The following is a 12,368-nucleotide window of genomic DNA, read 5'->3' as shown; positions in this document are numbered from 1 at the left end:
AGCAAGAGGTATAGAGAAAAATTGTTAAAAGTGAGAGGTGTTAGGGACCAGAAAAATCAGAGATGGAAAGTGCTTTGGCTATGTCATCTAGTCTATTATTTCCTTGCGCCCAGTGGTTATGAGTGTCTACTTTGACAGGTATTAGTTATCTTGGCAGAGATGTGTTCCTGGGTCAGATCTGTACAGATAAATCATAATGAATGTTAACTCAATGAATGCAGGTTCATGTAAACAGCCTTTATTCAGTCAATGCCTGAGATATGTGCAGTACCAATGATTACAAAATCAATGTGAGATATAGCCCTTTCCTTTAAAAAGTTTATCCCTAACTGTAAATAAAACTCAATACCACCTTTGCAAAATAATAATAGCTAATATTTATTGAGCACTTATGTACCTGCCATTTTATTACATTAACTCATTTAATGCTTATAAGAACATTATGAAATAGAAATTGTTATTCTCAGATTATAAGTGAGGAAACCAAGACTCTGGAGGTTAAGCCATTTGACCACGATTTTAACTAATAGACAGTATATTGTTTCTTGATCTTGGGGCCTGAGAAAGACCTATGAGGAATCTGGTCCATCCTCATATTTTACAATGAGGAAACAGACCCAGCAGAGGGAAGCAGCCTCTTACTCAAGATCACAGCCTTTTCCCAGGGAAGGTCACATAAGTCTTGCCCTAAGGTGGGCTATGTAATAAGAGCAGGAGGAGATAAGCTAATGGGTCTTGATTTTGTTCTGTCTTCCAAGGACCGGGAAGATACCCTGAAATTCTCTGTAACAACAAGCTGCAAGGATGGAGCTGCAGCTGGTGTCTTGGCCTTGGGAAAGCCTCCAGGGCAAGCCGTGTTTAGTCAGAAACTATGGCCATGGATTTCCAGCCCTCTGCAGGCCCAGCTCTCAGCATGCGGAGCTGAAGACAAACTGAGCTGGTCGGAATTTTGGGGCCACCACCTACTAGCTTCGTGACCTTGAGCAACTTACACAACCTCTCTAAATTTCAGATTCTCATCTGTAGAGCTGAAATTTTATGAGGGTTGTCATGAGGGCTAGACAGCAAATATGAGACAAATGGTAAATATTAATAAGAAAAAGCAAATGCCTTCAGAGATCCCTTATAATTCCAATTCCAATTTATCTGTCTTACTGCTTCTCCAAAGTCAGCAATGATGCTGGGAATTTCTTCCAAGTACCCCTCCATGGCTTCAACAGACAATCGGCAAAGAAGGTTTGAAGACCTGATGTGGTTTTTAACCAAGGACCTGAAGCAAGGACTACTACACCTATAGGATTAAAAATCTTTTACTTGCAAAAACCTATTAGGTGTGTTTGGAGGTAGTAATGCTATAATTACCGCATTTAACAGTTTATAGAGCACAAGCCAAGCATATTCCTTGCCTGTTTAATAATGTCTAGGTGTCAGCCTTTCAGTGGTATCAGCACTGAAAATATAAGGGAAATGACTTTTAAAACAGTAGTTCTCAAACTTTAGTGTACTCAGAATCATCAGGGAACCTTGTGAAATATGTAGATTTCTGGATCCAGATCTCAGACAGCCAGGCCAGGAAATCTGCATTCTTATCAGCACCTGCAGCCTTGTTCTGAAGCTTTTGGTCCCCAGAACATACACTGAGAAAGGCTGTTCTAAGGGCTCACTGTCCAACTGGTCTTTCCTGATGCTCTCCAGGGAATGCCCAACAAACGAACGCCCTTTATTCAGCAGTAGCAGCAGAGCAGCAGTAGTTGTTCTTGAATGATGATGGATTTCTCCTCCTAATCTATATGCTTTAAGGGTACAGTTTCATTTGATCCATCCATATTATGTTCTACAGAAACATCAAGATTCCCAAGTAAACTTGAGATGGTGAAAAGACTGGATTGATTGCCCTCACCACCTCTCATCTCTAGGCTGTGATCGATTTAGCTCTCTAACCAACAAGTGATTTGTTCTTTGGCATGAGAGAAAGGAAAAAACAACAACAAAAACAAACAAAAACAAAAAGAGGAGTAAAAGGAGTTGATAATGATGGTTTGCACCCATCTAAAATGTGGGCTAGAAATAAAGCTGTCCCAGGAGAGCTGAAGCTGAGTTCTCTCAACACACATCTAAAGATTCATATCAGGGTCTCAACCAGGTATGTCAGGTGGCTTAATTAGAAACTCCTGGACTATGAGTTTCACAGACACATGGGTGGCCCAATGGCCACTTTAGTGTCTGGGCTTCAGCAAAATGAGATAATACCTATCATCCAAAAAGATGTGGGTTTTAAAAAAGAAAAAACACCTATTATCTGGTGCTACAAAATGAAATGAAATAAAGCCCTGCTTTTAAGCACAGCATATCACTGTTGCTTTCGAGTTTAAATATTAAGGAACACATTTTGTTAATGATTAAAACAGTAGTGATTGATTTAGGGGGCTTGGTAAACATTTAATCTGTCCTTATTCCTTACTGAAGGAGCACACTGCTTAGTGCCCTAGGATGGACATTAGGTAATGATTGAATGGAGTTTTAGTTTTGTGTTTTTATTAATAGTTAATGTAATTTTGTTTATGTTGGAAGCTGGAGGTATACTGTCAGTCATCCTTTCAGGGTGGTGGTACTGCCCTGTCCTGCTTAATCAGAGGTTCTTAGAGGAGGTGGGCTCAGCCGTGATTTAAATGAAAGAAGGTTGATGTTTAATATAATAAACTTTCAATTAAACATTTAAATCATTTTCAAATTGAAAAGGGTCATGGAAATTATCTGGCCTAATTCTTTCATTATGCAGATGAGAAAACTGAGACCCAGGAGAATTAAAGGACTTGCCCAAAGCCATTCAGCTTGTCTCCCTTGTTTGATGTATTATTAGGCTAAAAGACTTCACAGGCCTAACTTGAAAAAGATGGCAGGAGACCCTGGCTCTGCTCTCACAGTTGTTTCTCTGATCTCAAGCACTTCCCACCCTTTGTAACCTGTGTTCCACACAGGAAGTAATTCCTGTTTTATAAATATTGGAGGTGTGTGAAGGTAGTTTTTACAGAAGAGCTACCTTGGACCAGTATCTTTTTAAGTAAAGACTTAAATGCCCTGCTTGAGACAGTGAAGTGTAATATCTATCCCAGGGAAAGAAATCCAGCACAGAAAATGCTCCATCCTTTGGTATTCCCCCGGCTACCTGGAGCTCAGGGCGGTGACCCTCAGCCCTGCCCTGCAGCTGAAGTAGCTCAGAACTCGAGAGCAGAGGCTGTGATTTACTTCAGGGCTCTGGGCGAGTCCCTTTAACGTGGCTGTCCTTCCCGTTCGGTGTTTGTAAAACAGAGAGATGATGCTGATATCTTCCTCGATGCTCCGTCGGAGGCACTATGTGAAATTAGCTCCTGTTTGGGAAGGTTTATAAAGCCACACATTCCCCTTCCCTGCTGATATGATTACTAGCACTTTCTTGTAGGAAAGGCCCAACTCCTCATCTTCTTTCTTCCTTTAAAAACAGACCAAAGGGGGCTTCCCTGGTGGCGCAGTGGTTGAGAGTCCGCCTGCCGATGCAGGGGACACGGGTTCGTGCCCCGGTCCAAGAAGATCCCACAGGACGCGGAGCAGCTAGGCCCGTGAGCCATGGCCGCTGAGCCTGCGCGTCTGGAGCCTGTGCTCCGCAGCGGGAGAGGCCACAACAGTGAGAGGCCTGCGTACTGGAAAAAAAAACAAACAAAAAACAGACCAAAGGGTATATTGTCTTGTGTCCTTGTGGCCAAAAAGGTTGTTGCTTCTGTGGTTGTTACCTCCTTAGAATGTCAGTTGGCTGATGTTAAGGATTCCTAGGTGCACCACACATCAACAACATCAAAAATCAACAACAACAACAACAATAACAAAAATAACTGCCTTGTTGGTTCTTAGAAGTTATGAGTTACAAACAGACTTTTCCAATTATAAAAACGTTGCCCCAGCCTGTCTCCAAGCCTCCTCTGTCCTCAAAAGGATGAGGTCTGGAGGGGCGGGGGAAACTAGACTGTTTATTAGGGCTTTCCTGAGGGTCACCAAGGCTTTCCACAAGAAGCATTTTAAAAAATGCTTTGGAAGGAGAGTCATCTTTCAATAGCCAAAGAGGTAGGTACCTGGTACCTCTTTTAAGCACACAGCTCTGAGCACAGCCTGTTTCTCAACGTTTGGAAATCCTTTAACAGTTTATGGAAGGCCTCCCTTTAAACCCATCCAACAGCTCCTTTCTCCATAACCTGATTTTAGAGGTGTTTCATTATCTCTAATTACTCGGGTAAATGGTGATTACTCAGTGTTTTAATCATCGGTTTGGGCAGTAGCTACTCTAAACTCAGAGAAGCCCAGACTCCCCTGGGTATTTTTGGAAGGTACTGCGACTAGTCGATGCATGCATTCTAGTACCTCTGCACGTGGTCCCCAGGTGAGCCCCGAACGCTTCCCGGAGCTGGAGGCAGCGGCGTCCCAGCCTGGGCAGCAGCTGCTGACTCGGGCGCTGCCCGGGTTTCCGGGACCAGGGCCGGCGAGGCGAGGCCCGGCGGCGGGATGGGAGGATGTGGGCGGGGCTCCCATCCCAGAAAGGGAGGCGAGCGAGGGAGGAGGGAAGAAGGGAGGGGCTGCCGGAGAAGAGGAGGAGGAAGGAAAGAAAGAAAGAGAGAGAGAGAGGGAAAGAGGGGGAAGAAGATGCGGGAGGGCAGAGGAGGAGGGAGGGAGGGAGGAAAGGGGAGCGCAGCTCGGCCCGGAAACTAGGTGAGTTTGGCATCAGAGCCGAGGGACAGGAGCCTGCAACGCCGCTGCAGATCAGGGCTGAGTATCTCGCCTCTCTCCCTGATGGGATTCCCGTCCACGCCGTCTCGAGCCTGCTGCGTCCCAGTCCTCGGCCTTCTCCCAGGTTCACTGCAGCTGTTCAGAGGTCCCCAGGAGCTGCTGCTTGCGAGCCTGCTACTGCAGGGATCTATGGTGAGCAAGGCTACCTGGCGAGGGGCGGCGCGGGGGGAAGGCTGAGGTGCATCCTTTGGGGGAGAAGTAGGGGGCTCTGTCTGTGTCGAGGCAAAAGGTGCTCCCTCCGCCCCCCCACCCCGGTGGTGGTGCTAGAGGTAGGGATGCTTGCGCTGAAAGTCACTTCCATATATGCCACTGCCTCTACCCGGACCACTTTCTCCGTCCGGTGGCCCCGGGCGATTTCCACGTTTGGTAGGTTCGGGGCAGGAGAAGAGCGGAGACGAGAAGCCTTTAGCTGGAGGTCGTAGGGAAGGACCGTGGGGTCTTGAGCCGAACACGTCGCTCGTGGACTAGCATTTGCGATTTCCCGGCGGGAAGGGCCAGGAGAGAAAGGGGAGAGGTGGCTCTGAGGTCCGGAGAAAGTGAGGGAACTGAGGGGCGTCGAGGTGGAGGGAGAACACCTAACCAGGGCTAGCTGCGCGGTGGTGAGCGCGGTTCTCCTGCTTCTGGAGCGTGCGCGCCGCGGGAGGGCTGCGTCTAGGGGAGTGTCACCCGACCCGGCCCCCAGCCGGCGAAAGCCCCTGAAAGCTGGCGAACCGCTGCTGCCCAACGCGCCTCCTCCACGAGCTATTCTCGTGGACTTGCGGCATCCAAGGAGCTGCTCCTCTATCATTTCACGGTGTAGGGTCTGCAGGGACGACGGCCGGGATGCTAGCCGCCCCGGAAACGCAGGTTCCTGCGGTGTCGTGTCCTTTGGAGAGTTGCTGGCGAGATGCACGGCGGACGCGTGGCTCTTACTGGCCCTCCCGGCTCAGAGCCGACGGGAAAGTGTCCCGGGATTCGCGGGTCCCTGCGGACCCCTCCCCGCGGGAGCTGCGCCCGCGACCTTAGAGGCTTCCCGGGCACCATTTGGTGAATGGTTTGTGAGGATAGCGGTTTGTGAGGATCGCGTTTTGTGGGCTGAAGGCTTTGTGAGACGTTAAAACCCCCAGACATTGACTTGGTAAACTGAGGCCACCTCTGAACAAACTTTGGCGTTGGGCGAAAACTCGGGCAAGGAAGTAAAGGACGAGTTGCATCCGCGCCCCTCAAGAAAGAGTTCTGGAGACGAAAGTGCTGTTCGGCTTTTATCTTTTTAATTAAGAAAACTGGGGGAGAAAAATGTGATTAGAGACGAATCCTTCTGAATCCGAAGTTGAAACACAAACCGCTCTTCCCCCGGCCTCTGGGTTTTAGCGCAGCGCGCGCTCCCGCCGCACCCTGGGAGATTCCTAGGGTCAGAGGATTGTCGGCGGACTGCGGGCGCCCGCGCCTTCCGCTGTCCCTTCGCCCGCGGGGACCGACCCTTCTCCGTGTGCTTTTCCCATTTCTGGAGCTCCTCCCATGGGGCATCTTGAAGGTTCTAGGCGTCTCAGTAAAACTCTTTGCTCTTCCCAACCCTTTCGCAGTCAGTCCCAGCGGTGGCGCGGGAGCGGGAAAACCTAAAGCCGCTCAAAAAGCGGCGCGGCTCTCGCCGGGCGTGGACCGTCGCGCAGGGGCGCCCGCGGCCTCCACACCCCGGCTAGCGCGGTGTCGGGCGGCGCCGGGCAGCCGCGGCCGGAGGGAGGGTTCAGCGCTTGGTCCTTTACTCCTCTTCCTCCAAGCCTTCCCGAGAGTGCCCCCAAGAAGAAAACCAAATTTGTGGGGGAGAGTGAGGTCGGCAACCTGAGCCCTCGAGCTCTGAAGCGACCCAAGGCAGGAACTGGGAACAGCCTCAGGAAAGGGCGGCCGGGTGCCGTGCACTTTGCAGCGGGAGTCGTGGGACTCGGGACCGCGGGGCAGGCCGGGCTGACTCAGAGTTGCGTGGGTCAGGTTTTTGAAAAGGCCCCCGTGCTGAGCGACCCACGCGTGCAGCATCTTCGGTTAGGACATCCCAGTAATTCCTTGAGCTGTGGGCTGGTAAAATTCTTGAAGAAGTATTTGCTGCGACTCTGCAGCTGGTGCAAAGGAGGAAGGGGGTGGGGGAGGAAGTGGCGGGGGAGGAGTAGTAGTTTAAAAAAGACAAGCTGGGGAGAGAGAGAGAGAGTAAGAGAGAGACGCAGACGCAGAGGTCGAGCGCAGGCCGAAAGCTGTTCACGGTTTTCTCGACTCCTGGGAATGCGGTGGGATTTCCTTTCTGCGCCGGGTCGGGAGTTGTAAAACCTCCGCGACATTGAGACCTGAAAAATGCGATGCGCCCTTTCTGAGGAGACGCCACTTTTCGCGTCTGCCCTGAGCTTTGCGCTTCGGCGTCCGCCCCTCTGCCTCGAATGGCCCACCGACCACTTTCTTCGGAGATTTCCTTTGCTTGGCGAGGGATCGCCGAGGTGCGGAGTTTCTCTCCGTAAAGGAACCGGAGGAAAGAGCCTAGCGGCGGCTCCCTCACCATTTTCCCACACCGATTACCGCCTAAACGTCTCCCGCTCCGGCCCCGCGTGACAGGGTCCGCAGCTTTTGCTTGGGAGCTAAAGTGGCTGCCCACTTCTTCCGAACATTCGCAAGCGTTCGCCAGGGGGTGACTAGCTGTCACTGGGAGCAATATTTGGCCTCTCGGAGACCCTGGGGAGGAAGTGGGGTGCGCGCGGCGCGTGTGTGTCCGTGTGTCCCTCAGCACTTTCCTTTTTAAATGACTCTCAGTGGTGGCTTTCAGCGGCCGAGACTCCGCTGCCCCCAATCCCGGCCCCACTTGAGCTGGGTTCGGGCTGAAAGGCGCAGCCCTTACGGTGCCCCCCAGATCCTCGGCTTCAGGCCGCTGGCGCGAGGGCCCAGCCCGACGCACCGAAGGCTACAGGTAGAGACGAGGACCACGTCCTCCGCGCGGTGCACCCGGGGACCGGCCGAGGGCTCCGCAGAGCGCCACCCGGATCTCCTCCCGGACCGCTTGAGGTTTGGGGCTGCTGGCGCGGAGGCTGGCCTCTCCAGGAGGGGGCGGGGCCGTGGGCGGGCGGGGATTGGGGGGTGGGGAGACGGGGGCGGGCGCGCGGGCCCTTTCACAGCCCGCCTCGGGGAGGGCGGGCTCCTCCGTGCGTGGGGCGGGGCCTCTGTGCTCACGTGACGCCTAGGGGCTGGAAGAAAAACAGAGTCTGTCTGCGCCAGAGTCTCATTATATTCAAATATTCATTTTAGGAGCCATTCCGTAGTGCCATCCAGAGCAACGCACTGCCGCAGCTCCTCTGAGCATTTCCAGCAAGTTTGTTCAAGATTGGCTGTCAAGAATCATGGACTGTTATTATATGCCTTGTTTTCTGTCAGTGAGTAGACACCTCTTCCTTCCCTCCTCCCGGGAATTCACTCTGCCCTCCCCACCCGTGCTCGCCTTGTGTCCCTCCCGTCGGACCTTCCTTCCACACTCTGGCTTTCTGGCAGCGCTGTCGCTTTCTTCTAGGCCGGGCAGCCGCTGCGCTCCGAGCCCACCGGTTCTATTTAAAGTGCTCCTTGCTCCCACTCGCTCTCTCTGATCCGTGCGTTGCAAGAAAGGGGAGCGAGAGGGGGCTAAACAGATGGAAGGTCCTCAGCCGGGGGGGGCGGCTAAGGGCCCCCCCTCCCCACATAACTGGAGAGCACCCAGTGCCCCTGTGGCGAGTTCCTAGCTGCTTGTCAAAACTCACAGAGGTCGCTCTTGGACTCATCCCCTCCCACACACCCTTCCCCGGGAGTGAGCGAGAGGGCGCGATCAGATGCTTCTTGCTGGGCATTTCAAACTCATCAGCCACAGTAAAATAAACCCTCCAGCCATTCGGTCCGCTCCCAGACCCTGCCTCCCCCGTGTCTTCACCCTGCTCCTGCTTCTCTGCTTTCCCTCCCTCCTGCTCCGAACCAGCTGGAAGTGGTGGAAGTCGGGCTCTGGCTCGGAGGGCGGAGGAAGAAGCGGGGGTGGAGGGAGAGGGGGAGAGAGGCTGAAGGTCTGAAGTGGAGAGGAGAGCGATGGCATTTTAATTCTCCCTCCCCCACCCTTCTTTACCTTCTCAATGTTAACTGTTTATCCTTGAAGAAGCCAAGCTGAGATCATGGCTCAGATAGCAGTTGGGACAAAAAAAGATTAACAGGATGGAGGCTATCTGATTTGGGGTTATTTGACTGTAAACAAGTTAGACCAAGTAATTACAGGGCAATTCCTACTTTCAGGCCGTGCATGGCTGCAGCTGGTGGTGAGGGGTGTGTGTGAGGGCGAAGACACAAACTTGATCTTTCTGACCTGTTTTACATCTTGACCCTCTAGCTCTAGCCCTATGTGCGTGTGCAGAGACATCTCTATTTCTCTCTAGTTATCGGTGTTTATTTATTCTTTAACCTTCCACCTCCTCCCCCTCCCCAGAGACACCATGATTCCTGGTAACCGAATGCTGATGGTCGTTTTATTATGCCAAGTCCTGCTAGGAGGCGCGAGCCATGCTAGTTTGATACCTGAGACGGGGAAGAAAAAAGTCGCCGAGATTCAGGGCCACGCGGGAGGACGCCGCTCAGGGCAGAGTCATGAGCTCCTTCGGGACTTCGAGGCCACACTTCTGCAGATGTTCGGGCTGCGCCGCCGCCCGCAGCCTAGCAAGAGCGCGGTCGTCCCGGATTACATGCGGGATCTTTACCGGCTTCAGTCAGGGGAGGAGGAGGAGGAGCAGATCCACAGCATCGGTCTGGAGTATCCTGAGCGCCCCGCCAGTCGCGCCAACACCGTGAGGAGCTTCCACCACGAAGGTCAGTCCTTGCCCGGAGTCTGGGCTGGGGAGGGCCAGTAGGGCTGCCTGGTGGGACAGTGGAAGCTCTGGGGGAGAGAGGTTCCGGTTACCTCAGAGCCCCAAATCCAGGAGGCTGGGGAACAGAGCTGCTTACTTTCTGGAGTTTTCAGAGTTGTGGCTGAATTTATTTTTTGGAGACAGAAGGGAGGGGTTGGGCAGAAGGGGAATGACACCACGCAGACGTGGGCTAGCCCCGGCCGTGTGTTTTTGCTATATCAAAGCCTTTTATGCCAGGGTTTCTGCCTTTTTTTTTTTTCTGTTTTTCAAAGCACCTACTGAATTTAATATTACAGCTGTGTGTTTGTCAGGTTTATTCAATAGGGGCCTTGTAATCCGATCTGAATGTTTCCTAGCGGATGTTTCTTTTCCAAAGTAAATCTGAGTTATTAATCCACCAGCATCATTACTGTGTTGGAATTTATTTTCCTCTCTGTAACATGATCAACAAGGCATGCTCTGTGCTTCCAAGATCGCTGGGGAAATGTTTGGTAACATACTCGGAAGTGGAAGACGCAGAAGGTGGTTGTGTGCATGTTCCCTCCTGCCTTGGCTCTGTTGGCCCCTCTTCTTCTTTACAACCACTTGTAAAGCAAACTGTGTACACAAAGCCAAGAGGGCTTTAAAAGGGAAGTCTGATGGTGGTGGAGTAAGGAGTTAACACATGGAAATTATTAGACGTATAAAGGAGATTGGGAGATTCTGTCTTTGGTGCTTGCTGAATGCTAGCTAGGCTTCGCTGGTTTGCTAGCTGCGCCATTTATCTGCTCCTTCAGATTAAACGGTATGCTTGTTTCCCCCAAATAGGCTTCCACTATATAAGCAGAGTTCATCACTCATCACCCAACTCTTAGCTATTTCTTGATTTTTCAGCCTCTGAAATAGCTCATGTGCTTTTTTTTTTTTTTTTCTTCTCCCTTTTTCTTTTCCTCCCTGACTGTGCCTAGAACATCTGGAGAACATCCCAGGGACCAGCGAAAACTCTGCTTTTCGTTTCCTCTTTAACCTCAGCAGCATCCCAGAGAACGAGGTGATCTCGTCCGCAGAGCTTCGACTCTTCCGGGAGCAGGTGGACCAGGGCCCTGACTGGGAGCAGGGCTTTCATCGTATAAACATTTATGAGGTTATGAAGCCCCCGGCAGAAGTGGTGCCCGGGCACCTCATCACACGACTACTGGACACGAGACTGGTCCACCACAATGTGACACGGTGGGAAACTTTTGATGTGAGCCCTGCAGTCCTTCGCTGGACCCGGGAGAAGCAGCCCAATTATGGGCTGGCCATTGAGGTGACCCACCTCCATCAGACACGGACCCGCCAGGGCCAGCACGTCAGGATTAGCCGATCGTTACCTCAAGGGAGTGGGGATTGGGCCCAGCTCCGGCCTCTGCTGGTCACCTTTGGCCATGATGGCCGGGGACATGCCTTGACCCGACGCCGGAGGGCCAAGCGTAGCCCCAAGCATCACCCACAGAGGGCCCGGAAGAAGAATAAGAACTGCCGGCGCCACTCGCTCTATGTGGACTTCAGTGATGTGGGCTGGAATGACTGGATTGTGGCCCCACCAGGCTACCAGGCCTTCTACTGCCATGGAGACTGCCCCTTTCCACTGGCCGACCACCTCAACTCAACCAACCATGCCATTGTGCAGACCCTGGTCAACTCTGTCAATTCCAGTATCCCCAAAGCCTGTTGTGTTCCCACCGAACTGAGCGCCATCTCCATGCTGTACTTGGATGAGTATGACAAGGTGGTACTGAAAAATTATCAGGAGATGGTAGTAGAGGGATGTGGGTGCCGCTGAGATCAGGCCTTCCTTGGGGACACACACACAAACACACACACACACACACACACACACACACACGTCCCATCCACTACTCACCCACACACTACACAGACTGCTTCCTTATAGCTGGACTTTTATCTTAAAAAAAAAAAAAAAAGAAAGAAAGGAAAAAAAAAATCTAAACATTCACCTTGACCTTATTTATGACTTTATGTGCAAATGTTTTGACCATATTGATCATATATTTTGACAAAATATATTTATAACTACGTATTAAAAGAAAAAAATAAAATGAGTCATTATTTTAAAGGTAAACTATGTTCTTTTTCTCTTAAATCCTTTCTCTCCCTTTGCCCCATCTCTTTTGGATGAGATTTTTTTCTGTTAAGGTGGTGCTGGGGGCACTGTGGAAGTCAGAGTGTGGTAACTGGAGGTGGTTAAGTTGGAAAGACAGGAAGTAAACTGATGGTGGAGGATGGTAATTGCCAGGATGAATTGTTTTCCATTTCTATTTAATGTTAACAAGGACAAGGACGCGGCATCTTCTCCCATCTGGATGACACATGCCTTGGAGAAACAGTGGGATGACAGGAGTAGGCCAGATTAACGACTCAGTTTGGGGCTCTTTGTACATCCTCTGTTTTTGCTCACCTGTTAGAGGTGTGTCCCAGCGAAGTGTGATGGGCAAGAGTCTCAACTCTAGGGAAATGCTTCCCACCTCTGCTTTTATGATACCCAGGGTATCTCCAGTTATTACAGGCACCAATGTTGTATTTTCAAACCAAAACTGATTTGCACACTCACATATTAATGTGTGTGTGTGTGTTTTAAGCAGGAGTTTTTTGAGGTTTTTTTTTTTTTTGAGAAGTGGGTTTTATCCAATAAAATAAATAATCTGCCTTACT

At 51.1% G+C, this 12,368-nt stretch overlaps 1 protein-coding gene across 1 annotated transcript; it reads left to right on the top strand.

The window, feature by feature from the left end:
- Window positions 1-4,668: 4,668 nt before the first annotated feature.
- Window positions 4,669-11,730, top strand: BMP4 (bone morphogenetic protein 4; the record flags this gene model as incomplete). The annotated part of the gene is given in 5 exon segments (XM_079698899.1): window positions 4,669-4,701; window positions 4,703-4,734; window positions 8,071-8,195; window positions 9,313-9,636; window positions 10,622-11,730. Coding segments are annotated over 5 exon segments (1,371 nt in total). The 3' UTR covers window positions 11,479-11,730.
- Window positions 11,731-12,368: the final 638 nt, after the last annotated feature.

This window comes from Hyperoodon ampullatus (genome assembly GCF_949752795.1).
Source record: "Hyperoodon ampullatus genome assembly, chromosome: 3".
Classification (NCBI taxonomy): domain Eukaryota; kingdom Metazoa; phylum Chordata; class Mammalia; order Artiodactyla; family Ziphiidae; genus Hyperoodon; species Hyperoodon ampullatus.
This window is presented reverse-complemented; position numbering and strand designations above follow the sequence as displayed.